Below are 27,998 nucleotides of genomic sequence, written 5' to 3'. Positions count from 1 at the left end.
ACTGAAAATCTATATAAATAAACATATAACGTAACATCATATACTCGTTACAACCTAGTTGTTTCCGTCTGTCTATTGCATTGGTATATGATTTTTTGAATGACCAAAACTGAAATTTATTATTTAAAACTTTTCTTCTCAAATTAAAGATTTATATATTGAATTTTTACAGAAACTCTAAACTGAAATGTAATAAAATCTATATACTGAACAAACTTGAACGATATATTTCATGACATGAAGTATCAAACGTTTTTAATCACATTACTGATGAAAAATGATAGAATTTAACTCTTGATTCCACTTAGTTTGTGTGTTCACTTTGGAAGCTACGCAAACTTAGTTCAAACAGATTGTGGTGCATCAGTAAAGCACAAAGCTAGCTAGGGCTTATGACATGGACATTCTTCTCCTCAAGCTGGTTCTTGGTCCCGTGGAACTTCGTCTTTGTGGCTTGTCTCTTGCTTCATCTTCTTCACGTTTTATCTGGAGTGACTTCTTAATCTTTTCCCAACGCAGCCCCCAGTTCTGTGTGCTCTTCTGTTTGCTACTGTTTAGCTTTTCATACACTTGATGAAGCTCATTGTAGTTATCCTGAAGCTCTGCCAACTTCCTCTTTACATTCTCCAGCTCTCCCTTGAGTGTGATTATCTCACTATCTCTGAATGTTCGTTTATCCTCAAGACCTTCAGGATTTTCTTCATTGGTCCCCGCTGCTTGCTTGTCTTGCATCATCATCATCCTTATCTTCACTTGTTCCGAGAAAAGCACCTGAGTATTGATCTTTGTTTATGATGAAATCAGTCACTCATATCAATTCTTTGACTTCAAGAACGGCTTGTGGAATATTGGAAAAAAAAAATTGCTCTATTTATCACATACCTGGACTATAGTTCTCAAAGGCAACCGATCATTTTGTGCAGCGTGGAGGCACGCATCAAGAGATAGTTTCTCACAGTTCATTGTTTTGCACAGTCTTCTCCTATCATGCTCTGATAGTGAAGGATGAGTCTGAAACAAGGAATAAACACAATTAACTGTTAAATGAATGTTTGGTTTGGAGATAAAAAATCACAAGAAGGGTTCTAGCTAGCTACTACCTTGAGAAACATATCAATTGCTCTATAGAGGCCGTCATGGCATTTCCAAGCGTTTTCAGGCAACGTTTCAGCTAGAACCTGAAACTTGGTGATGGGCAGATATGGATCTTTTGCAATCTCGGCTAGGTAATTGTCCAATAGCTTTGTTATGCCTGGCTTTCCTTGAACCTGTTGCTGTTCTTGTTGTTGCTGCTGTTCATGCATTACAAAATACTCAAGAATCCTGTGAACCACGTCTACATTGTATATTGTGTACTCCTCATGTGATCTGCGCATAAATCAACAAAGAGTTCTTTAGTTTAAGTACTTAACATCAGAGTTTTTTTCTTCTTTTTGAATACTAGTTCGGGGCCGAAACCATAATATATATATATATAATATTAGTTTCGTTTCCGCGGTCATTTGAACCTGGGATCCCTGACACAATGGCCCAGAGTCCTTTCCAGTTGAACTAACGACCTTTGATACTTAACATAAAAGTTGCTTAAGAGTACATTAAACTCACCTTGCTCCTTTTTGTTGATCTTCATTCTTGAAGTTAGGAATCAGGAGGTCACATACATTAGCATCTTCCAATGCCATACCGACTCTCTTCTCAAGATCAGATATTAAAGCTGGGGATGCCGAATACACAATCGCTGTCTTCAGCAACCTCAACAGAAACTGGCATGGTACTACTGCTTCAGGTTGCGTGGGAAGCACGCTTACTAAGCTTTCAATGGTTCTCTTTTGTTCTTGACATCCTAAAGTGCTTCCCTCTGTTCTTTCTCGTTCAACACTGAACTGAAACTCATTGTTTCCTGATCCATAACCTCGTATGCCTTCCATATCCTCATCGATTAGCGGCAACCAGTTCTCTGCGTGCTTCATGATGAGTCTACCTATAACCTCTGGTTTACCCCTTCGTGCGTTTACAGATGTCACAACTCTCATGAAGTGATCAAGTTGAAGGTTAGCTATACCATTGTATAGACTTCTCTCATTGTTTTCTACATCTTCCGGTATGTCATAACTATCATTGCATGCTTTCCAAGCTAGCAAGTCATAGCATCTTCTTACAATCTGGAGGTTTTCTGCCCATGGAGATAAGCTTGTACATGATCTCAGAACAGTGAGCGTGTCTCTCCATGAGGCAAGTACTACAAAGGTGATGAAACCATCTGTCTTGGAGATTAGATTCCCGTCTTGAAACTCTTCGGTCATGTACAGATACTCTGATGCACATCTCAGTGCAGCTACGTTGAGAGGATTCAAGTCCACCGGAAAACCGTAGCAGAATTTGAGAATGGTCTCAAACGTTTCTGCTCCTCCTGGGAAGTTCTCAAGCTTGAGATGATATCCATTCCCAGAAGCTGAACGCTGTAGCTCAGTATTGCTTATGTAACCACATTTGGTGATCAAAGGAAACTGTTGAAGACAAATTGAAAAAAAAAAGATAACTGGACTCATGTGCATATATGTACACTTGAAGAGTGTCAAGCTACCATTATAGAATATTAGAATACCTTGTGTGCTTGGAAGGTAATATCGTCGACTTGAATAGACAGATCATTAGGGATTTTAGATTTGACATACCTATCGAGAGATAGATTAGCTCATTAGCTAGCTACCTAAGACTCTTGCTGATTCTAATTTATGGACTATGACATACCAGGAACGGTCTTTCTTCTCAAATCTGTTGGCTAATGCAACAACTCTATGTGGAACTACAATGCTTCTATTACAGACTTTATCAGCATCATCTTCAGAGCTCTTCAGCTGGCTTGCAGATGGTGAATCCATGCCCCTTTGATCTGCAAAACAAGGTAGGCTGGGAACACAAGTGTGAATTATTTGCAGGATAAAGATGAAATTTAAATAGTATATCAAGAGTGGGCACAAATAACGAGAGTAAATGTGAGAAGGTAGTATGTGGCTCTTGTATTGTATACGTTGAGAGTAAACAGTTGTGTTGTACCTTTCGTTGTGGAATATTAAGAATGATTGATCTGAGGGACAGAATGTTTGTCATTAAATCATATATGTCTTTGTCATTACCAAAATCTTGTGGTCTGGTTAATCTTGATCGTATGTGTTATGACAGTTGTTTCCTCTCGAGAATAAAAAGCCAGAGTGTATTTGAGTTATTAGGTATCGGAAGAATGACAAAGACGTTCAGACAAGAGAACACTAGTAAGTAGATACCAAATTAATCATCAAGGTGTAAGGTCCTTATCGTACTGAAACAACATATTATGAGCTTAGGATCAGTAAAAACAAAACTATAACACAAATCCAACAGCATCTCCGGCTTCTTTAACAACTCCAAAGGGCATCATGGTGAAAACCAATAATTCTCTAATATCAAGTTTCATTAACTCAACTAAAACCAGGACAGTGTAAAAATCATATGATCAAGTAATATTTTAACACAAAACTAATATTATAGTTGTGGTTCCGGAGAGAGATTCAAAACTTTTGATAACTAAAAAGTAAGGGCAATTTTTTTAAATGTTCTTTTTAAAGTTTTTGTCACAAAAATAGTCCTGAAAAAATGACCAAAATAATCTATTTTTATTTTGAAACGTTTAATATTAATATTTTATATTTTAAAATTTGAAACTACACCTTCAAAATTTTACATAACTTATATTTACTTTTTAATAAAAAAATAGTCATTTTTCTCATTAACGGCTATTTTTGTGAAAATAAACTATCGGAACTTCTCAAAAAAAAAAATAAAGCAAATATTTTTTTAATATTTATATTTTATTTTTTTTAATTTGAAACTACACCTTCAAAATTTCACCTCTTAACTCTAAAACTTATTTTTAGATTAGTTAACTTTAGGGTATAAATGTATATTTACTTTTTAATAAAAAATGGTCATTTTTTTCATTAACGACTATTTTTGTGAAAATAAACTATCAGAACTTCTCAAAAAAAAAATAAAGCAAATTAATCTCTTTATTACTGAGGAGTCTGGTAATTGACAAAAAAAAAATATACTATCTGCTCTTACCTCCTTTATGAGGCAAAACTCAAAGTTAGTTCATGCTGCATGTCTCAGCTGAAGCAATAGTATCAACTTTGGTAAAATTGAGTCTCAGTATATAAATAGTTTTAGGCAAATTATCGAAGAGAAATTTCCTGTGATAGTCATTTTTAAGTTTTTGTCACAAAAATATCTTTTAATGAAGAAAATGACCAAAATAAGTTTTATTGAAGAGTAAAAATACATTTTAGCTTAGGTTTAACTAATTTAGACTTAGGGTTTAAAGTTAAAGGGTGAGTTTTGGGATAGGGTTTCAAATTAAAAATAAATAAAAATAAAAAAAATGGTTATTTTTTTTTTTTTAGAAATATTTTTTGTGATAAAAATTTAAAAATGGCTATTGGAGAGAATTGCCCATTAATGAATCAATGTAAAAGTCAAGGGTCTGTTCGTGAAATAATAAATAGTTGAAGAGTATAATAACTTGTGTGGTTGGCGGTTACAATAGAGAGCCGATCATAAAGACGCGTGTGTGGAATCCCAAATCTGAATCGCAAAACTCAGATCTGGAATGGCGGCGGTGACACCATTAGCGAAGTACAAGCTCGTCTTCCTCGGAGATCAATCCGTGGGAAAGACCAGCATCATCACTCGTTTCATGTACGACAAATTCGACACCACTTATCAGGTTTGTAAATTAACTGCGCGATCTACAGCTAGCAATCGTTTTAGTGTTCTTGTGTGTGTGTGTGTGTGGGAGAATCCGATCAGATTCAGAGTTTTGCAAAGGGATTTTGGTTTAATAGGATCTGAAACTCGTTGTTGTTGATGATTGTTGCAGGCAACTATTGGGATTGATTTTTTGTCAAAGACAATGTACATGGAGGATAGGACTCTTCGTCTCCAGCTATGGTATTATCATCTTCCACCTTTTCGTTTCATAGAGTTATATTAATCAAATGACCTTTTGCTTTTTTAGTTTCATCTTCTTTTGGAAAATCTATACACCAAACTGTAATTACGGTTAGAAAAAAACGCTTAATCCTTTAGGTATCTTTTGTTCTATTTCTTTATGTCCATTGAATCGTGCTACCAGTACCATGTATCTTTATTGACTGTGGAATTTTCATTCTTTTAGATAAATATATTGTTTTTGGTGTTTGATATGTTGTGCGTTTCAGTAAGCGTTTGACTTTGTAATGGCACAGGGATACTGCTGGACAGGAGAGGTTTCGAAGTCTGATTCCAAGTTATATCAGAGATTCTTCTGTTGCTGTTATTGTCTATGATGTTGCAAGTAAAGCCTTCTGTGTGTTAACTTTTCAGACTTACCATGAAATGTTATCTTCTGTACAGTCTACAGAGTACCTTTATATACATCCCTGTTTTTAAACAGACTGTTAGATTTTGCAAGACTGTATGTAATGTCTAGTGCTTTTGTTTTTTCTTTCAATGTAACAGATAGGCAGTCATTCTTGAACACCTCTAAGTGGATTGAGGATGTTCGTACAGAGAGAGGTAGCGATGTCATCATTGTTCTCGTGGGTAACAAAACAGATCTCGTTGACAAGAGGTACCAAACACTTGACCTTAATAACATCAAATCCAATGATACACCTAAAAGAAAAGAAGCATGAATGAAAAAGTTACATTGGAAGCTTTTGTCATTCAGCTATCAATTTAACATTTCCATTTGACAGGCAAGTGTCAATAGAGGAAGGGGATAACAAAGCTCGTGACTTTGGAGTAATATTCATTGAGACGAGTGCAAAGGCAGGATTTAACATCAAGGTATTATCTATCCTCGTGAGTCATGACTGTAAAGATTTTGAGATTTCTTCGAATAACGTTGGTATTTTGGAAACTTGTAGCCACTCTTCCGCAAGATTTCAGCAGCATTACCAGGAATGGACACACTTTCAACAAAACAAGGTGATATGGTTGATGTCAACTTAAAGTCTTCGACCAATGCGTCTCAAGCGGAGCAACAAGGAGGTGGCTGTTCGTGTTGATTGAAATTTAAATATACTTTAACAGCAACAGAGTAGAACAAAGGATTCATTACTTGATTCTGGTATAAGGAAAGAGATTTTTACTTGAGAAACTCTTACTATTCTTTAAATGTTTTTTCAATATCGAGCTGTGTAATAATGATGCTTAAAAAACTTGACAAGAATTGCTCATCTCGATTGCTCAATTTTTTTAAGCATATACTGTCAATCTCATTATAATAAAGTCAGCAACAGTGTATGAATAGAGATTCAATATCTCATATTAAAGTAACATTACTTAACTCACATGAGTTAAGATTTTAGACAAATGACACAGGGCTTTCTACTGTTGCCATCCGTATTGCTGGTTTCTACTACCACCCATTGGGTTCTGACCTCTCCCAGAGCCACCATGCTGACCACCTTGTGTGTAGTTAGGCGGTCCAACCCCGTAGGCACCACCATTAGGCCCTCTAGGCCCACCGCCAGCATAAGGAGCTCCCCGTCCTTGTTGATGATATGATCCGCTGCTGCTGTAACCTCCTCGGCTCTGATTATAACCCCTGCTCTGGTTTCCGCTAGGAGGGTAACGATTTGGACCAGGTGGACCACGCGGCTTCCCATAGTAGTGGTGGCTTGGTCCAGCAGGTACTTGCGGTGGTGCGTTGTTGGTAGGATGGGCAGGCCAGTGTGGAGCAGCAGCATGAGATTGGCCACCGTGTTGTAATGGAGGCAAGCGAGAGTGCTGCTGATGTGGATGCTGCAGTTTCTGTCTTTTTGCTGCTTCCTCTCTTTGTCGCTGCTCTTGCCGCTTTTTCTTTGTCTGGAACTCATGTGATGCCTCATATGTAGGTAGACTGTATATATGAAAACATTGTTTTAGTCAGAAGAATGATAATGCACAAACACACTGTCAAAAGCTAATACCTCTTTGGGTCACATGGCAGAGGATCAGTCCAAAAGTACTCGGCATCAAGAGCATCCTTTGCAGTTATTCTCTACACCGGGACAAAACAAAACAAAAATAACTTCGATGTCAAGAACAGGTCTAAATGGTGTTTTAAAGTATTCACTGCCAATAAGGATAAAGATCTCCAATACCTGTGATGGGTCAAGCACCAACATTTTGTCCAGCAGTTCAAGTGCATGGCGATCAAAGACTTGGTACCTCAATTCAAGAAAAGACAAATAAGACCTTATCATCACAGCATTTGCGTGGAAGGGAAGCTCTATATTTGGTATTGGTTTAGTTCACTTACTGTCCGAAGAACTCTCTCACGCGTCTCTTCAATGGCCGTGATGGCTTAAAATTGTTAAACCAAGGCATCTTGGTAACCCCAGGCCAATTATTTTCATCAGGTGATCCACAAAGCTCAAAAATCTTGCTCAATTGTTCATTCTGAAACAAAGTAGGAGATATAGCATATCAAACTTGTACATAGACAATAATCTAACCAGACTTGATGGTTACATAACAAAAGAGACCACATATCTAGTGGCTAGCTATTAATTCCAGCAGTAAATTGCAATGACCAGGTAGATCTTTATGTTATTATTGGCATCAAGGCACACTGCACTACTAGCATCTGACATGCAAAAGATGGAACTCTGACCTCATTTTTGCCAGGCAAGATTGGTTTTGCATACAAAAGTTCAGCAAATATGCAACCAACGGACCACATGTCAATTGCTGGGCCATACTTTGTGGCCCCGAGTAGTAACTCAGGAGGCCTGCCGCAATAAATGTAAGTCAGCAAAGTAACAACAGCTAATACATTAACAAACATCATAGTGCAAAGATATAAGACTTCAAAAGCATACCTATACCACAACGTGATGACACGATTTGTGAGGTTTCCAGAATGATCCTGAGAATACATCCTTGCAAGCCCAAAATCAGCCAGCTTCAGCTGTCCCTCGTTGTCAATAAGGAGATTCGAGCCTGCACCAAGATCTAGAGTCAACAAAAAAGATACAAACCTAACATCAACAATGTAATTTGTGAGATGTTCACCTTTTATATCACGGTGGAGAATTTGGTGGGCGTGACAATAGTGAAGCCCGGTGAGTAGTTGCCTCATGTAACACTTTTTTTTTTAAATGGATTGAAATGTTAGAAACAAAGTTGAATTGCAAAGGCTAATTAATGGCTTATCTAATTAAAAAAGCTACCTTGATTTGAGGAATAGTGAATCTCAATCCAGGACGATCAGCGAGTCCAGTCAAATCATGGTCCATGTACTCAAAAACCATATAGATCCCTCCCTTGTATTTGTTGTTATCTATAATTTTGGTATAAAAGTCACGAACTGAGATTCTAACTAGAGAACTTGAAATAAGTATTCACAAACCTGGCTTTCCTTGGTCATCTGTGTCCCGACCTTTAATAGAGACAGAAACAGTCATGAAAGTTAGACTCTCTCTGTAAACTAATCTCTGCGTGGGATGTGTGTTAATACAAATACATTACCGGGTGAAGTGACAATCTCTTTAAGCTCAACGACATTCTCATGATGCAGCTTCTTGAGAATTTTTATCTCCCGGATGGCAGTTATAGGGAACTGTATTACCAATTCAGAATAAGGTTTATTGCAAACAGAAAACGTGTCTTTGTATAAAAACAAATATAAAGGAGAGAATAATAATAATACCCCTTCTTTTTCATTGTCCATACGGATCTTTTTAAGAGCCACGATTTCACCAGTTTTGATATCTTTAGCCATGTAAACTTGCCTGCAACAACACCAAACAACAACAACGAACAATAAACATCTCTTCAGAGTTCAGATATAGATGCACAAAGACGCATATGCATTGTGAAAAGCCAAAACCCACAATTAAAAGCTGATTCTAACCCCAACAATTGATCAATCCCCATCAAAATAAAGTGACCCGAGTAAGGAAGTTTACGTCTTTTTGAATACCCAAAAGATCAAAACAGGATTCAAGTAAAAATTACGCCTTTTTGAATACCCAAAAAGTGGAAAGTGGATTGGAGTAATTACCCGTAAGTTCCTTCGCCGATTTGTTCGAGCTTCTCGAAGCAATCAACGCTGCGAGATCCCCAGAGAGGAGGATGCTCCTCTATGTTTAGCTTCCCGGCATCTGCCACCGCCATATTCCTTTCTCCGGTGATTAAATTTCGCCACCTCCGATTTCCTTTTTTTTTTTTTTTCTCAGACAACTCCGCGTAGGTTCTCTAACTTTATTATACTGTCTGTAGCGTTTTGGGAACAGTATAAAAGTAAAGGTTTAAACCGGTTTGTAACTTTAAACCGACGAATTGCTCGGTTGAATCGATTTAACCGGTCTATCTTTTATGATTTGGATTACAACTTTGGGGTAAGCGAAATAACCAAATACTGAATTTAGATTCGTTACTATATAAAATAAAATAATTTATACGCGTTCGGAACCGGAATCAAAAATCGAAACCCCGTGGAAATTTACGGAATCTTGCTTCCAAAATTTTTGTAAAATAGTTTATCTTAAAACATATTGGAAGCTAACGGTTCTGTTTTGGAATTATACGCTTCGGTTTTAAAAAAACACAATGTCATAAATAAACAATAAATCTAAAATCATGTTTTTAAGGCATAAAATCTAAAATTTAATAATAGTAAAATAAAGAGAATAGAAATATGCAAGTATTAAAATTAATAGTATGAATTGTCTTTATTCATTGAATTTTTATTAGTGATATAGCATATATATTTAAATATATTGTGTCAGATATTTATGAAATATCAAAAATAATTAATTGGATAATAGTTTTATAATCTTAATTTATTTATATTTTCACAATTATAATATAAAATCGTTTAAACTTTAAAGTTAGGGATAATTTAAAAAATATACCATTTATGATTTAGAATTTGAAAAATACATTTATTTTTTAATTTTTTTGAAAACTACACTTTCTTACATGTGAAAAGACATTTTTATCTTAATGTTAATTAAAACTAAAAAATTAAAGTAATTGAAAATTGAAACTACTACGTTTGAGATAGGTATATATATTCCTCAATCATACGATTTTGTTAGCATTTTATATTAGATCAATATTTATACTTTAATTTGATATACGTTCAATCTATGATTGAATTATAGATTATATTTTGATAGATTTTCTACCATGATTATTACTGTTTTTTCGTATGTATTTGCCATACCCAGATTTAGGTTTCCAAGAACCTCATTAATTTTGAAGAATTCTGTACGATTAAAATATTATTATATTTACTTTTCTATTCGTTCATCTTTACAGTGGTGGTTGTTATTTATTTAGTTTAAACTTTAGAATTTGATGCAATGTAAAACAAACATTTGATTCTTTTCATTTATATCTGTTTGTTTAAGTTATTTCATCACACATGAAATATATACGCAGTTCAAAAACAAAGTAATAGAAAAATAAAGGGAAAAAAAAGATCTAATAGTTTCAAATCAAAGAAAATAATACCAGACATTTAACGATGCAAAGTGGAGAAGATACGATTTATAATTTGAGTAGTGTTTCAAAAAGTGTTTAACCAAGCTCTATGCTTTGATTAAAATTGGAGAACAAAAAAAAGAATGGTGGTGACGTCTCAATTGCATAGGTAAAAACTATTTCTGTTTTTTTCATTAAAATTATCAATGTAGATATTAAGATAATTATAAACATTTAAATTGGATAATTAAGTCATTTCATAATATATAAGTGTATTTTTCTAAAAAGCTAAAAACTGATATAGATTTCAAAATATAATCTTATTAGAAGGTATTTTTCCAAATTTCCCCTTAAAGTTATTATAAAATAATAAATGATTTCTTTTAATTTGAACCATATACTTTTGGATATATGCTTCCAACCAGTACCAGTTTCCTAATTTTGTAAAAATAATTAGTTTCTACGCTTCAGCATACCCAATTCCTGTTTCATGTAATATATAGCTAATACTCCATGCTGAATTCAATTTCTCATCTAAAAAGACATGATTTTCTTTTTTGTAACGTGCAAATATCTTCACTGACGAGAGTCACAGGATCAGGAGATCTAATTTGATGGAACAGAGACTCATATGCAGCTGTATGTGAAGCACGCAAAATCGAACCGAGAGAAGAAACCTTAGATCTCTGTTGGTGCCGCTAATGGGGATTCATGATTCTCCCGACTCCTCCCCGAAACCATTACATCTGTACGAGGTAAAATAAACTGATATCTCTAGTTTTGGACTGGAAGCAAACCTTATATTTCTTATGGATGAGCTCTAATTCGAAGTGGAATCAGCTACAATCTGCTTATGTTTTTCGAATGTACATATTGACTTGGGTGATGCATGGAGAAAGATTAGATATGAACCGATGGTATAATAATCTTTAAAGGTTTTTAACAATGGTCTCTCATCCATTCCACGATCCTAAAGAAGTTCTTGACTTGACTTGCAGATTTGGTTCATCATATTCACACAATGGGTTTGAGATATGGCTGATGTTGCAGGTTTCAAGGTAATCAGCCACTCTCTTGAGTGCATATGGTGATGAAACGTTAGTGGAGTTGTTCCACTATCTACTGCTAGTCCGGTGATTTCAGTGATATTTTATTCTTGAGTTTCTTATATGTCCAACGCATATAACTCTTCCACTTTCTGCGCCAAAGTTAATGCATAATAAGTCATGTTTATGTCTACATTCTTCATGAGAGAAGCCTTTGCTTACCATGTTTCAAGCCATAGGAGTTTGTTATCCAAGGAAGGTCGCTACAGTTCAATACAGGTATCTCAGCTTTAATTTTGGGTAGCTAGCAATAGTGGAAGATGCTAAGTTATAATAGTCAGATGTCCTGTTGTTTTCTACTACATGTTAATGTCCAAGGAAGATATCCAAGGAAGGTCGCTACAGTTCAATACTCCTGTTAATTTGCATGTAATGTTTGGTCATTTACAAAGAGGGTAGGTTCTCCAGATTTTCTAGTGCCATGTTGTTGCAATAACTAGATAGTTGAAATAGCAATGATCTAGTCCATGTTGATTCACCTAATACAATAGTTTTTATCTGAAGGTTAAGTCAAAGATTTTCTGAATGATCTATCTGCCCACAATATTGTATAGGGGAAATTGTCAAAAGTATAGACTTTAATTGCAGAATTTATTCATTGTTATTTCTTTTCACAATTATCTTGACTTGGGGTTGGCATCTGTAATCACGTGTGCTGTTCATATTCATCAGTCTACATTTTACTTACAGATTCTAATCCTTAATCTCAATAACAGAGACTACGTCCTCAACTTTCCAGCTTAGCATCAATCTTTTTGTGTCTGGAAAAGATAGGGACAAATTTGAAGCTCTAGGGGATAGGTCAGTGTGTCCTTAATGTTAAGTGCTACCAGTATAGAATAGGTACAAAACGCGTAAGACAAAGAGCAGATCTAAAGGCGACTTATGAGGTTTGCTCAAGGATAAATTTTTGTTCTTTATTGGAACTCATTTTAAAGGACCTGACTTACCAACCCCAACCATGTGTTTTAGAGTTCGGCACAGCTTTTTAAGATGCTTTTGTATTTTGTATACTATCCTTACGTATATATATATTCATGCAGATATCTTCGTAGTTTTTGGGTCAGGTCATGTGACTTTACTTTTCATGCAAAAAGCTTCCCCAGTCTTTTGTCTTTAAACTCTTATACTTTCATGAAAAGATCAAACACTTTAGCCTGGTTGCTTTAAGTCTTTAACTACTACCTTCTTAAAAGCAACAATGTTGATTTTTACAGGGTTTTTCAGATTTTCTTATTGTCTTCTGCTTGATGCTTGCTGGTGAGGGGGGCGGTGATCTCGAAGAACATAGCGAGTGGCATGGCGACTCTCTTACTTTTTGAGGTTCGTAGATGCGTCTTCCCATTTCTTCGTCTCATCATTAGTATACGCATTCAGTACAATCTTTAATGCATCATATGTGGTTACTCCAAGCACAAACTAACTAACTACGGTAAAAGTATTTCAAAATTTTATAGTTTCATCACTGGTTTCGAGCTATGTTAATTGGTGATATTAAAGGGACTGTCTAGGGAATATCGTAATTCCAAACACATCATTCATAAAAAAAAAGATGACATAAATCTACCTATTCACCTGTATCACATGACTGGTAAAGTTAATTAACTTTTTCAGCTGTGCCTTTTTGTCCCCCATTAATCAAGGCGAAAGCTGAGCCTTTTATACTATTTTAAGATTGTTTACTGAACGTCTAAAAAGTATTTTATATGTTCAACTTATCCAGAATTTAGTGAAGATTTGTGAAAATAATAAAGATATATGAATAGTGAATTTAGTGAAGGTGGACCTTTGAAAACTCCTATAAAAAGCTTGTCATGAGAAGGAACTACTAACTTAGTAAACTCAACCTTGAGCCGAGTTGAGACACAGCCACTGCTCATCCTTTTTGATGCTCAACACTTCGTCTACCAATTTGTAATAGATGATGCTAAGATGATGCTTATTTACTTCTATGAGGAGTGGTTGCTTTATTATTATTATATACGTATTGATCTTTTCATATACCAATTTGATGATGAAGGTGTGTATATGTATAGTATACTCAATAAATACATAGCTGGCTTGCGTTATGATGCCTAAGTAACCTGGTTTAACTAATTTCTTATTTGTTGATAGCTACTACTGCCCCTTGCCTATGAGCTCATGGGCTCTCTATATGGTGACAATTAATTAGTTTGGGTTTCGTTAGATTGAGTTTAACAAATATAAGGTAAGGGAATCCTAAGCTTACAATCTTTTTTATGTAGTGTAATTATCTTCTAAGATTTGCAGTGAGCTTAAGATAAACTCTGTAAATTTATTTTTCCGTGGCAGAAAGGAAATCATATGAATACTCTAAAAGAGCGCAGAGACACATAAGAGCTCTGGGAGGGTAAGGGAAAAGAGATGTAATCCGTTTGAAAACTCCTGGTAAACTAAAAATTCTGAACTTGTATAATTTTCTAAGTCAGAACTTATTCTTGAGAAAATAGAGAAACTTATTTTATTTTCGTTGTTTTCAATTTTCTGAATCTGGTAGATGATTTATGATGATTTTGTTTCCTGCATTCCCGATTGCTTCGTGGAGACTTGCTGGACAAACTTACTGGTTACATGCACCCTTTTTAAGTCGTAACTATGTACGAGCGAGATTGCCTCTAGTCCCTGGGCAACTTGATTTGCAGGAGATCCACATAAAATACACACTTTATGTAGTGTTGTTTCTTCTTTGCATTTAGTGAAACTTCAACCATGTTACGATTCCTCTTCAATTGTTATTTTTTTTGTTGCTGTAGATATATTTCACTAAAAGATAGATGCCATTGTTGCATCCAAAGTATAGTATTTGTAGAGCTCGTGGTCTTGGATGGCACATTCTTCTATTGTTAGCTACCATGTCTTTTACCGTCTTTACGGTAAAACGATGTCCACGACAAAAGAAGTTCAGCCACCTAAAATGGCATTTAGTGGTTTATAGTTAACAAAAACAACACTTAAGACCACGCATTTTAGTCCATATAGTATTAATTTGACTGACTAAAATTAATGGTAGACATTCTTGTTCTTCCTTTTCATTTGTCATATTCTCGAGGTTTCTTGTGTCACCAAATGCTCCAGCAATGTTGGGCGTAACGGTTGGGAAAAGTATGTGCTAAATTAGTATTCTAAATTGAAGAGTAAGCAAGAAGATTTTGAACGGTGATTTCTTGTTTCATTTTCTGGATTTGAAGAACATTTTGATATCCAAAGATTAATGCATGTTAGTCCACTATCAATTTTATGGAATTTTAGAGTTGGTTGAAAAATACTCAGCAACTTCATATCTAATCTATTAATTTAGGGTCCTAATTTTTATCTACTATTTAAAAGTCTTAGTAAGACCATTTGATTAATTACTTAATATGACATACTGATTATTCTTAGTATAACAAATCCGTTGAGAAAATATAGATTTAAATTTTATTTTTAATTATAATAAAATTTGTTGAGAAAATATCTACCCAAATCTTATTAAAAGTTTTAAGTATTTTTTTAAAACCATGCAATAATTAATTTCGTAATTATTGATATAATATGATTATACATTAATATTGATTAAATTTTTATTATAAAAAATAAATAAAAATTCTTTGCTATTTTTATAAATTTTATAATATATTATATAAAATAGAAGTACTATATAAATTAAATAAAACAAAACTATATAAAATTGGTAAATTAACCTATTATATAAAGAAATATTCGTCGCAAGTGAAGATTCTAATTCAGATATAATATATAATATTTAGATGTCAAAAAAAAATTGCTTTCATTTAAATAAATAAAATAAACTATCATTGCTTTCATTTAAATAAATAAAAAAAACTATCATTCACCGTTAAAAAAGATTAAAATTCATAAAGTATGTATATTTTATACAAAAAATATTAGCATATGTTAAACTTTTATATCTACAACTATATATTATTTAATTAATTTGAAACTCACAACAAAATATTATCTAAAATGATTATATACAAAATATTATAGTCATAGCTAACTTTTAGTTCATATGTTATTTACAAAATAAGACATCAGGAAAATAATAATTCAAAAGATATTAATGAAAAATCTATTTTAACTACAAATTTATTGATAGTGGTATTTTAAAAAAAAAATGTTGTGGCACCTACTGATATCTTTATGTTTTTCATTACAAGTATGGTTCATTGCATGTTTTTTTATCATTCGGCAATGATGTCTAAAACAAAGTAAAAAGTATAAAACAAATTATTATTTATTAATAATACTGAATAGAAAACCTAACAATAAAATTATAAAGTTACACAATATATAACAATAAAATGTAAATCATATATTTAAAATATTCACGATAATGTTAAATATATACATTTATAAAATAAAAATATATCCGCACGAACGTGCGGGTTAAACTCTATTATAACTGTTAGAAAATAGGTTAAGGGTTAAAAATGTTCATTGGTGGCATAGAAAGCCCGAGATTTTAAACGCCTTGTTAGAGACTTAGGAGAAGAAGCAATTCAGTTGTTTAGCTGACATTTACAACCAAACTGTTTTTTTTTTATTAGAGGAAAAGGACGATTTAGGTGACATCACATATTTCATAATTATTAAGTTTGTAATCCTTACTTTATTTTTTTTAGTATTTTCTGTACCTGCCTCCTCCATCCGAGACTGTAGTCCACTCTGCCAGGAACCCTAATTCAACAAGCAATTCAAATCCCTCTTTCCCCAAATCTAAGAAATAATTTTGTAAGATTTCTTCGTTTTCTTAAAATCCTTTTTGAAATTCGTAGGCTTATCTTGCCTAAGTATGATGATTGGTAGGCTTAAACCGTTCGAAACACAGTACTAGGGTACATGATCCTGGGATTACCTAGATTGCAAACGATGAAATGAAAGCCATAAACGATAACATCCTTATAATGAAACTGATATAATCGCTTTCATTAATTGGCTTCTAATATGGCTCTCATGATGGTTGTCTTGTTGCGTTATCTAAGCAATGTTAATATCTCAAGCCTCATGCATATTTGTATGTTTATGCTTCGCAGTGATGGTATGTATATGAGTTAAATGACAATACTGTACTGCACACACTATTTGTGCCAAAAAAAAAAAAGTACTGCACACACTAAGATACCTTCTGGAAACTGACAGCGTCCATGCCCTCATTTGGTAAAACATCTTCTTGTTTGATATTTATATGTTTCTTAATTAGATTTTGTTTCTTGATACTAAATATATCTTTAAATTGAAACTCTGCACGAAACCTGTGATCTTCATTATATAAGACACAGAAGAAAAAGACAAGAGCTCAAGATATGCCGTTGGTTGCAATACTAAGGCGGACGAAGAAAGTCTTTTAGGTTTTAAAGATGATGGAGATTTAGCTAATTTTCTGCACCCACCTCTCCCCTAATTAACCAGCTCCTCCTAATGGTCAAAATCGTTCACATCAAGTCTGTCACCATCATCAATAGTAAGTTTTTATTCTGATATAGTAAGTTTTTATGCTGATAATACCAAAACTTACCTTGTCCTCCATGTTTGTCCTGTCCATTACTATTGCTGTTTGAATTTTCAGCAATTTAGATTCTCGTGTAGTGGAGTTATAGTGGAGTTAGAATATGATATATGATTACTTACCCGAAAGAACTATCACTGGTCTCCTGCACCAGTACTATTTGCTATGGAATTTCTTGTAATGAGAGAACTCTCCCTGGAAATATTTACTAAATTTCCTAAAATATTTATGCTGCTGTCCTTATTAACTCTGTGAAAACAACCTTTTGCTTTATTAAGAAATGTTTTCATTACAACACAATGACACGAAACCGTTAATGCTGATATGTTCTTCCTGTTGCAGGTTTCTTCACTAGGTACCTTTTCTTCCTAGAAAAAAAGGCATTTTGGGGTTGCAAAATCTCGTTAAGTATTACCTAGATTTCACTATATCGACTTTCTTATGAATTGATGTGTCAAACAAGAAATTACACTGTCATATCCTTGAAACATTCTCATTTTCAGAGACAATAAATAGCTCTTAGGGCTCATTCCTTGAGTTTTGTTGGGTTGATGGTTGATTTATCTAAATTTTAATGAAATGAATTATATAAACTAGGGTACATATGAAAATGAATTATATAAACTAATATGCCGTGTAAATGATGATGCGAGGAAATCAATTTTGCGTGTTAGAGGAAGATATGTCTCTTTGCCACCCTTTTGTTGCCATGTGTTGTTGGCGCTGACTTCAATTTCAAATCCTCTCTTTTTATTTGTCTGCAATGATTAAAAAATAAAACTAACAGCTTCTTCCTCCTGTCAAATTCCCTTTACTGCCCTTCTCTTTCATCATTACCTACTCATAGAAGATCTTTTGTGGATTTCATAAATAAAAAAGAGGTAATGATGAAACCCTACAAAAACGTGTTTTTTTTTTTGAAAGTTTCAGCAACAGGTATTTCAAATAACCTATATGATTGCCTCATTCATTGAGAAACCTGTATACTAGAAGTTTAGACAGTGAAAAGACAAACAATAACGATGTTCTGCTATTCTCCTTGACAAATACAGGATTTGGCACTAGGGCATATATAGGTGATGGCTACTGATGAACTGCTTCCCAAATAATCCCAATTAAAAGACAAATAATAGAAGAATTGATGTGTGTTTGTCCATTGAAGGCGGCTGCTCCTGAGATGATACTGATGTTGCTCAAGACAAGAAGAAGAAATTACATTGAATGATTTTTCACACTGGTAAGGAGCGTATGTGAGAGAATAATTAAAAAAAAATGATTAAAGAAATGGAATTGAAAGGTGAAAATGACATGGTTGTATTGTATTGTTAGGCGAATAGAAAAGAGACACGTGATGAGTGGACATGAAGAGAAAAGGGTGCTAGACTGCTAGGTTTAATATAAATAGAAATAAGAAGCAGTTGGTGTGGTTGTGAAGGAAGGAGGCAAGCGACCAAATCTCAGAGAAATAATAGTATAGAGGAGGAACAAAGATACAGGAGATCAACGAACATGGGAAGATCACCTTCCAGTGGTGACTCTGGTCTGAAGAAGGGTCCTTGGACTCCTGATGAAGATGAGAAACTTGTCAAGTATGTCAAAAAACATGGCCATAGTAGCTGGAGTGCTCTTCCCAAGCTTGCTGGTACTACTTTATACCTTGTTAAAGCTTTTTTTATTAAGTTAAAAGCTTCTCATACTCTCTATCTCTCTCTCTGTAGGTCTTAATAGGTGTGGGAAGAGTTGCAGGCTAAGATGGACGAACTACTTGAGACCTGACATCAAGCGAGGGAAATTCTCTCCGGAGGAGGAACAGACTATCTTGAATCTTCATGCAGTTGTTGGAAACAAGTAATGTTCTGATTCTTTTTGATTTTATAGTCAACGGTTTTGTGTTCTTGTACTGCTTGCTTATAATGATGATGATGATGGTTATAAGGTGGTCAACGATTGCAAACAACTTACCTGGGAGAACAGACAACGAGATCAAGAATTTCTGGAACACCCATTTGAAGAAAAAGCTGATTCAGATGGGAGTTGACCCAATGACTCATCGCCCAAGAACCGACGTCTTGTCCAGCTTATCTCAGCTGATCTCTCTGTCATCTAACCTCAGAGGTTTTGTTGATCAAGAGCAAATTATGCTGAAACTCCAAACCGAGATGGCCAAGCTCGAATTGTTCCAATACCTCCTTCAACCACCTTCCATGTATAACAACATTAACCCTAATGACTTTGACACTCCCAGTCTCCTTAACTCTATTGCCTCTACCACCAGCAATAATCTCGACCTTGGTTCCTATATTCAGGACTTCAACAGCTTACCATCCCTAAAAAACTTAAATACCAACATTGGACCATCATCTGTTTTCCCCCAAAATCTTGATGCCAATCACTTCAAGTTCTTCAATCAAAGAGAAAACCTTCTTATATCTCCAAGCTGGCTCTCGGATCCGTCCAGCTCAAATCAGAGTTTGTTACCTTCTCTTGATCCTTCATCTGTTATGACTGATGATCTTATTAGAAGCCAATACGTTATTGAAGATGTCAATAGCAATCTCACCTCTTCGAGCTATCAAGAATCAGGAGCTTCAGCTGCATGGCCTGATCATCTACTAGATGATTCTATATTTTTTGACATTCCTTAGCCTTCCTCGTCCTTTCAGGTATGTTTTGGAGGAACTCAAAATCGAATATATGCCTGGGACTGTGCTTGTTGAAGAATTTATTCGCATATATCTATCTATATATATTGTTGGCACATCATATACATATGTGTGCTCATGTTGTAGAATGTAAGTATATATAATTCTTATGCGTGTTGTTGTTATCAATGCTCTTTAGCATTTGTTTGTACCCATCTCCGAGTTTCTATTATTATATCTACTAGTGGTCTCTACGCGCCGGGTTCATATGTGTTATTCTGAAATAAATTTTCAATTTATTTTATGGTCTTAGTAAAGAGACTATGTTCAAAAAGTCGATATTGAAAGTATGTTAAAAGAGAATGATATCTTTTCTGATTATAATTGGAGTAGCATAAGTGTTTGTCTTGATCGAATTAAATAAAAATAGAGTAAAAAGTCAATAGATGTGACAAAGTTAATTTAGTTGAAATTTAAACATTCAATAAAGTTAATATTGGAGAAGGAAAAATGTAAATAGTTATGTTATTTTGTGATTATCTTGTTTGTAGGAATATAATAAATAGTTTCGTTTTCTTAAAGTAGTAATAATCATCGCATATTTTGTTTATGTCAAAGATGTTTGGAAATAAGGGAAAACATTTATATATTTTGTTTTTATAATTAATACGACGTATAATTCGATAACATAGATTTACACAGACATGAAACAATAAGGAAATGGAAGAGTCGAGTAATGGTCGCATCTTTAGGATTTGGAGAGATAAGATTGATATATGCCACTTTAATTTTTAGATCAGTCTATAGAAAAGCTCCTGTAACTAAAAACAACTTTTATGTTAGCTGATTTTCTGTGTCGACGTGAGCATCCTCTTCATTGAGAATGTCCGACTTTTACTATTAGAAGATATTTATTATTAAAGTGTGTTGTCTTTCATAAGCGTGTAACAATATTAATCCTTACATATACAGATGGGCCTAATATTACCCATAACCAACCCGAAAACCGGGTATCCGACCTGATCGTATGTTGCCTAAATATCTGAACGATTTTTTTTTTCAAAATCCGAAAATCGAATGAGTATCCGAACATATCCAAACATATATATGTAATATAATTTCATAATAGCATTAATACCTAAAGTTAAAATTATAAATCAAATACATTAATTTTTGGATATTTATAGATAAAATGGATGTTTTGGATAAAAAGTACTCAAATAACATTGTATCCATGGTTACTTTCCGAAAAAAATAACCAATTCGAACTATATAAATTGAGTATTTTGGTTTTTAAGTTATTTTTGATAAGTTTGAGTAGTTTGGATATAAAAAACCCGAGTCGAATCGAATAATTTGATTATTTCGGTTAAAACCCGAACCCACCCAGATCCAGGAGGATCCGATTCGAACCCCACCCATTTTTTTAACATCCGAATGAGACCATTTTTCAAAATCCAAAACACCAAGAATCGAAAAACGATATTCGAATGGATAATATCCATACCTGAAAGGGTACCCAAATGCCCATGCATACTTACATACATGTCAATTCAGATTGTAGTGAATGATTTGGTTTCCACTGTTAAAGGTTTTGCTGCCACTAACATCATCAAAAAACCTAGATTCAAATGGATAATATCCATACCTGAAAGGGTACCTATATTCCCATGCATACTTACATACATGTCAATTCAGATTGTAGTGAATGATTTGGTTTCCACTGTTAAAGGTTTTGCTGCCACTAACCTCATCGGAATTCCTAAGCTCATAGAATTCTCCTTCTTTAATGAGGGGCTTGAAAGTGATGAAGTGCTTGAAAGTGTTTAGTCTATGTGATTGGAGAGCCGTAAAGTAAGGGAGGTTTTGTGTAAATCTACAACAGATTAAATGATAGAAGCTTGAGTATGATAACTTTCCCATCGAGCAAAACCATGTCTACATTTATAAGCTCTCCTCCTTTCTTTCTAAATGGGAGGGGAAGTGAAGTTGACAGCGGTTACGCATCATCATTGAGAAAAGTGGTAACTTATGTGGCAACAAAGACAGTCTTAGGACTGTATTTAATATTGTTATAAAAAATGTCTAGATAATATCATACGAACATAGACCGTTATATTTTATTAGTCATTTAAATTTGAGTAATAGATTAAATATCCAAAGATAAAAATGGTTTAGTAGATTAGATTTTTGCTGGCAAAAATAAAATAAAATGTTAACTAAAACAAATAAAATATTTGTAAATCCAAACACAATGACAAAATCAGAGCACAAAAAAGCTCTAGACCTGAAGTTTTTAGTACATATAAGTAAAATAGGCAACAACTGCATAGGGGAGAGACCAAGGTAAGAAGCAAAATCAAAACTTCATACATATACTAAACAGAGCCATCTTTAGAAGAACTTATGGTTTGGCCTTAATCTTATCGTTGCCGTGAAACTTCCTTCGAGCATCTACAACTTCTCTGTAGAAGAAAGAAAAGACACTTCAAATCTCTTGAGAGAATGATTTAAAAAAAGACAAAACATCACGAGGGTTTCAAACAAACCTGAAAGCATCAATGATCTCCTTGATTTACTCTCTCGTAAAAAGCATTGGCTGCCTTATCAAATCGCTGGAGATTCATTGATAACTCAGTGAATTATAATGTTTCAGTGTTCAAAGGCAAAGGCTTTTTGTAATAGAATTGAGATGATTTTTACCTGTAGCAAACGAAGAGCAGCACCTTCTTGGAAACATTCTTTAGGCCAATCAGGTTTCAGTTCTCTGCAGACTTTAGCATCTGATAAGGCATGTTCAACTTGTCCTAATCGCAACCAACAGAGGCTTCGTTTAAGAAGAAGATATGATCTGTGGGGTCAAACCAATGGCCATTGTTCAAAGAAAATGCCACAGAATCACAAAATGGACATAAGCTTTAGAAGTATTTTTAATGTTGAATACTTGTGTGTAAGCGTCGATGGGAATATGGAATGCGTCTTGTCCTCTTGCTTTTGCTTCTGTGCCTTTCCCCTTTGCTTCTGGAGAGAGCTGTGGAATATATAACAGTGTGCTTTAAAAATTTCATGCAAAAGAGATGCATTTTGATCAAACTTCAAAGTATGAAGTACCTTAGGATTCAGAAAGGTCTTTCTAAATCACAGTCTCTCCAGATTTTGACTTGTTTGAGTTTCCCTCGTATTTTTTTATTTGATTCCATGTGAGCGGGAACTCCAACAAATGTCTAGTCTAAAACAGTTTCAGGTTTTGTTTACAACATGAAGAGAGTCTCAACAATCTTTATGTTCTCTCTTAGAGATGCAACTTCTAATGGCCTATTGCCATCCTGAAAATCACAGCCATATGAGGATTTGTGTTTATTTTTAAAGAGCTGATTGTTACGTTGAGGTTACCTCGTCTTTCCTATTAGGATCAGCTCCAGCTTTAAGTAAACAGTTGCTTAACACAAATCTCCAACATTAGCAACTGAGTTGCACCACCAGCAAAAACATTAGCTTTGGCACCTGCCTGTAATTAACAAAATAAGAACCAAGCTTGATCTAAGATGTATAGCAACTGAAACAGCACAACACTCAAATTAGGAACATCTCAAACCTTGACCAACAGCTCTAAGCATGCCATAGAACCAGCCGCCACTGCTGATAACAACGGCGTGACATTATCTTCGGTCTCGGCGTTAGGCTGCAAGACCATGAAAAAATCAAAATTAAAACTACGGTTTAGATGGAAATTCAACTAAAGATATGCATTATACACAAAAGTTTACATCGACATTGTGATCTAACAAGTCATGGCCAGCATCCCAAATCAATGGCATGCAAGACTCACTTTGAGAATCAACAGGATCACCTTTGGACAGCAACTCCTTTAGGAACTCGATTTACCCTAATGATACACAAAACAGAACACTTTGTGATCTTAGAAAGCGAAATGAAATAAACAACATGCTTATTAAAAACAAACATGTTACAGCTGCATAATGCAATGCATTCACCCTGAAAACTCCTTTTAATCTCGAACTGAGTGATTATCTCACGGTCGCTGGCAACATCGAGCAGAGATCGTCTCTCGCGTTGAGACCCACCAACTGGGGTCGCTTTATCATCTTTTCCATTACGACTATCAGATTTGCGTAGTGAAGCGCCACGCCGGATCCGCCCAGAGTTGTCTCCGACAGTTTCAAAAATCTTGAGCTTTCCATTCACAAAAAAAAAAGTCTCGAGCTTTCTTCAAGAAAAGCAGAAGACGTCGACGCCGTTTTGAGTCTCCCAGAAAACAGAAAACGTAAAACAGTATAACTGGGCCATAAATGTTTCAGAAAGCCCAAATCAAAAAACATCCTTCAACGAATGAGAACGCGACAAGTGTCAAAAAAACTCCCAAGGAGAGAAAAAACTCTACTTTATTAGTAAAGATATAGAGAGATGATTTTTGTTAATTAAGGGATGTCACTTGTAGTTGTAATTAGGGTTTTTAATAATTATTTGGATTTTTTTTTATAAGTATAATTATTTGGATCTTTTGTTTAACTTTTCCCATTTACAGCATTCGAATCATGTATGAGTATGTTATAACTAGGTGTGGGCAAAAAAATCGAACCGAACCGAACCAAAGTCTATTTCAAACCATTCGGTTGAAGATTTCCCCAAACCCGAATGGTTCGGTTCGGTTTGGTTTAAAACCGAACCGAACCGAACCGAGAAACCGATGTATTTTGTAATTATTTAAATTAAAAATATTAGCAATACCAATATACTAAAATTCTAATACCAAACTACATATTTTCCATTTTTCATTCATTAACATATATTATTCTAACCGGATATGTAATCATTAAAATATTTTATTTAAAAGAAATAGAAAAGTCTATATTTTCATATTCTTATATATGTAAACGTGGATGTTAAATCTAAACCTAAAACCTAAAGAAAATTTTATTACAAACAAAAGTTTTTCTCTACATCGTCACATGGAAGATGATTCATTGTAGGCGTCTAAATAATGATATAAGAGACATTGATGATTTATTGCATGCTTTTAAATAATGATACAAGAGACATTACTAATGATGCTGGTTTTTTTAAGTAAACTTTCATTTGTTTTAATTATTATATACTTTTTGTGACTTTTAAATGTTTTTGTTTCAGTTTTATATTGAATTTAGTTCACATAGTTTATGTTTACATAATTTATGTTTTAAAACATAATTTCTCTTAAGAAATTAAACTAAGAAGAACCTAATTAAACTGATCCAAAAAATAAACCCAACCAAACCGAATACAAACCGAACCGAATATAAACCGAAACGAACACAAACCGAACTAACTATGGTTTATTTCAATTGGAAAAATACTAGAACCAAACTAACCAAATCGAACCCAACCCGAACCGAACCGAGAAAATAACCGAAGTGCCCACCCCTAGTTATAACAGTCTTTCTATCTTTTTAATTTTTATCAAAGTAATAATTAAGCAGACAACAAACAAACTGAAGTTGGTATAGAGAGTTTTAAAATCGTTGTTACATGTGAAGAACAAGGTGTTTAGTTAAATATCGAGGTATCAAAACTAAAGACTGCGCATCTTAGAGTGTTGATTGTTGATTTGTTTCGCATTCATGAAGTTAAATTATATAATTATGTATATTTTGGTTTGCCAACAACAACAAATAATGGAACAAATCAAGAAGCATGTGATCGGCTGGCTAACGATGATATAAAAAGGCCAAGTGGATATTTCAATCTTATATATTAAAACAGAAGTCACAATCTTGATTCATGTATGATTCTTTTTTTAAATAGACATATTCCTAGAAATTCATGTTACATTTAATCTCTAATTTTATCATTTAAATTTTGGACCTACCAAAAATTTTTATTGGGCTATCAATAATTAGATTTAAACAATAGATGGTCCACTGGATTTATAAATAGTATAAATTAAATAGATATAATTTAATGTTGTAATACTATACCTCCATATGTTAATTATTTAAATATTTGTCGATGTTAATTTTTAAAATTATAAAGATTTTTCTTTAAATAAAAAAAATCATATTATCTAACAATAGTTAATCTTTACTACCTTAAACCAATGAAAACAAATTTTAAACTATATAGTTTATTTTTAAAATTAAACAAAAACTAAATGTTTAATTATTTACTCGATAATATAAATCTATGAAGCGAAAAGTTTAATTTTTTAAAAACTTTCTAAATTTGTGAAATGTTACAATATCTTTGAATATGACAATAAAATAATATTTTACTAATCTTTATATATATAGTTATGATTTTAATAATGAAATAATAATTCGAAAATATATATATAGAAAAAGATACAAATACATGTGAAAGTTTGAAACAATCTATTTAATGAAAAAAATATACCGTAAACTTATTATGTTTTAAAAATTGATAGACACATATATATTATAATAATATATTATAATATATACCAATCAAAAATTGAAAAAAAAATGTTTATATAAAAATAAATGAAAACAAAAATCCGCGCGGTTTGTGATCTAGTAATAATTTTAAAATATATGATGTCAGATAAAGGGATCTCTCGTTAGGTTAAAGAATAATTTTACTCATTGAGTCTTTTGCGGCAAAGATCGTGTGCCGTGAAAAAAATCAGAGTATTGGATGTCATCCCGTATCCAAAATCCAAATGGATAATGTTCTTATAATCCATTTTCTTTTGTCAACTTGTTAATTTCTATCAAAAATTAATAATCAAAATTTATTTATATTCTAATTAACTATGTATCAATTTGTTATGTAGTAGCAATGCTATAAATATTCATAACTGACATGTTTAAAATAAGTTTTTGTTGTTCTTTGACTAAATATTTGTTTCGAAGATCTCTCACGCGGTATTTCTAAATCTTTTCATACTTATAAAATCTACGATAGACATATTTTATGGGAGAACTAAAGACGATAACATCATTGTTTCTCAGGTTGGGGTTCCTGATTACATTTTAACAACGGATCGGATTCCTTACCCAGAATCGACTTGAAAGGATCTCTAGAAGGCCACTTAAACCTTTATAAAAATTTGTATTGAGAAAATGGTTAGTATAATCAAATATAGGTATTGTTCCCATATTGTATCAAAGTTCCAATCTAATTTTACATTTGAAAATGAATAGTTTCTGTTCTGTGAGTCTACGACGTTTATATCATGAGTGAATGATTTTGGAAAGACAACATGAGTCGAAAGTTTGAAACTTCCTTGCTCTTTTCTTTCAAAGCTAGTCAGTGTTTTAGATAAACAAATTTCTTGTGGAGACTTTGAACCTTCGTTATACGCGGCAGCATGTTTAATTGATATAAATACAAATATGCATGAAACTTTAGGACATACAACTAACAAAAATATATATAGATATATAATAATACTAGGCACTAGCTCAAAAATAGAAGAAATGAAGGGAAAGTTCTGCTTGATTGCTTCGCTTCTTGTTCTCTCTTTGGTGTTTTCATCTTCTATGGTCTCAGCTCAGCCACAATCCCGCAAACTTATTAGTGAGTTTGAACCCAATATTTATCATCTTGCTCCATGTATTTAACTATTTTCTGAAGTTTTTTTCTTTTTGAACATACTTTTCTGAAGGCTATCAACGTTGAAAGTTAAACTTGATTTGGATCACATTTTGGACTAATAATTTACTAATCATTTTAGTCCAAACTTAGTCCAATATCTAGAATTATCCTCCACCTCCTTAGAATAAAAATCTAGATATTCTCATCGAATTATCTAGATAATTATGATAAAAAATCTTAGATATTATGATAGAATTCTCTAGATTTAGGATTAAAATATGTAAGATATTTTGTATTTTGGAGGCTATAAATACCTACACTCCCCTTTCATTTTGAATCATCAAAAAGTATCCAGGTTTGTAAGAATCATTTGAGTAATAAAAATCCTCTTATAAGTTATAAAAACTTTCTTCTTCGCAAAGTTTCTTTCTCTTCAAATACTAAAACACTTTTTCCATTTCTGCAAAGTTTTTCACAATCAACTCTGAGAAATCATGTTCGAATAATAATAACAACATGTATGTATTGGAGTATCTGAGTGTAGGAAGTACACTAATGTCATTATTAATGGTTTGTTTAGTAAAGAGAGCTACCAAAACTTTTTGTTAAGAGAGGATTTTTCTGAAAATCAAAATTCAAGTGAAAAAATATTATGAAGAAAAGATGGTGCTT

The 27,998-nt window shown here is 33.5% G+C and overlaps 4 protein-coding genes and 1 pseudogene across 14 annotated transcripts; 2 read left to right on the top strand and 3 right to left on the bottom strand.

Moving 5' to 3' along the window:
* Window positions 1-135: 135 nt before the first annotated feature.
* Window positions 136-4,237, bottom strand: LOC106427040 (BTB/POZ domain-containing protein DOT3). Of its 2 annotated transcripts, none has more exons than XM_013867772.3 (6): window positions 2,752-4,237; window positions 2,606-2,675; window positions 1,606-2,507; window positions 1,101-1,368; window positions 883-1,011; window positions 136-771 (listed from the first exon to the last, which is right to left on the bottom strand). In XM_013867772.3, the coding sequence occupies exons 1-6, from the start codon at window positions 2,880-2,882 to the stop codon at window positions 391-393; spliced, it is 1,881 nt and encodes a 626-aa protein (XP_013723226.1). In that variant the 5' UTR covers window positions 2,883-4,237; the 3' UTR covers window positions 136-390. The 2 variants fall into 2 exon arrangements, with proteins under 2 accessions (XP_013723226.1, XP_013723225.1); XM_013867771.3 differs by having other exon boundaries at window positions 136-783; window positions 2,752-3,729.
* A 308-nt stretch (window positions 4,238-4,545) lies between these two features.
* Window positions 4,546-6,257, top strand: LOC106427064 (ras-related protein RABH1e). The gene is made up of 6 exons (XM_013867795.3): window positions 4,546-4,762; window positions 4,916-4,986; window positions 5,283-5,371; window positions 5,536-5,647; window positions 5,775-5,865; window positions 5,946-6,257. Exons 1-6 carry the CDS (start codon window positions 4,646-4,648, stop codon window positions 6,084-6,086), a joined length of 621 nt encoding a protein of 206 aa, XP_013723249.1. The 5' UTR covers window positions 4,546-4,645; the 3' UTR covers window positions 6,087-6,257.
* LOC106427063 (cyclin-dependent kinase C-1) lies at window positions 6,251-9,284 on the bottom strand. Its single transcript, XM_048769376.1, has 12 exons — window positions 9,071-9,284; window positions 8,717-8,798; window positions 8,536-8,626; window positions 8,417-8,446; window positions 8,238-8,347; window positions 8,080-8,152; window positions 7,887-8,007; window positions 7,679-7,796; window positions 7,325-7,464; window positions 7,167-7,233; window positions 6,993-7,063; window positions 6,251-6,922 (listed from the first exon to the last, which is right to left on the bottom strand). Exons 1-12 carry the CDS (start codon window positions 9,181-9,183, stop codon window positions 6,409-6,411), a joined length of 1,530 nt encoding a protein of 509 aa, XP_048625333.1. The 5' UTR covers window positions 9,184-9,284; the 3' UTR covers window positions 6,251-6,408.
* A 1,652-nt stretch (window positions 9,285-10,936) lies between these two features.
* On the top strand, window positions 10,937-19,938 carry LOC106405195 (transcription factor MYB92). Of its 10 annotated transcripts, XM_048769383.1 has the most exons (12): window positions 10,942-11,414; window positions 11,496-12,404; window positions 12,821-12,926; window positions 13,719-13,812; window positions 13,917-14,012; window positions 16,247-16,355; window positions 16,658-16,781; window positions 16,898-17,085; window positions 18,183-18,367; window positions 18,460-18,772; window positions 18,849-18,978; window positions 19,067-19,938. In XM_048769383.1, the coding sequence occupies exons 10-12, from the start codon at window positions 18,640-18,642 to the stop codon at window positions 19,773-19,775; spliced, it is 972 nt and encodes a 323-aa protein (XP_048625340.1). In that variant the 5' UTR covers window positions 10,942-11,414; window positions 11,496-12,404; window positions 12,821-12,926; window positions 13,719-13,812; window positions 13,917-14,012; window positions 16,247-16,355; window positions 16,658-16,781; window positions 16,898-17,085; window positions 18,183-18,367; window positions 18,460-18,639; the 3' UTR covers window positions 19,776-19,938. The 10 variants fall into 10 exon arrangements, 9 of the variants coding, with proteins under 9 accessions (XP_048625340.1, XP_048625335.1, XP_048625342.1 ...); XM_048769378.1 differs by lacking the exon at window positions 13,719-13,812 and having other exon boundaries at window positions 11,496-11,822; XM_048769385.1 differs by lacking the exon at window positions 13,719-13,812.
* Window positions 19,939-20,121: 183 nt separating this feature from the next.
* Window positions 20,122-23,887, bottom strand: LOC125592778 (annotated as a pseudogene).
* Between the last annotated feature and the right edge of the window lie 4,111 nt (window positions 23,888-27,998).

Source organism: Brassica napus, chromosome C9, assembly GCF_020379485.1.
Source record: "Brassica napus cultivar Da-Ae chromosome C9, Da-Ae, whole genome shotgun sequence".
In the NCBI taxonomy this organism is placed as follows: Eukaryota; Viridiplantae; Streptophyta; class Magnoliopsida; order Brassicales; family Brassicaceae; genus Brassica; species Brassica napus.
Note: the sequence above shows the minus strand (reverse complement) of the source record. Positions and strands in the feature narration are given on the sequence as shown.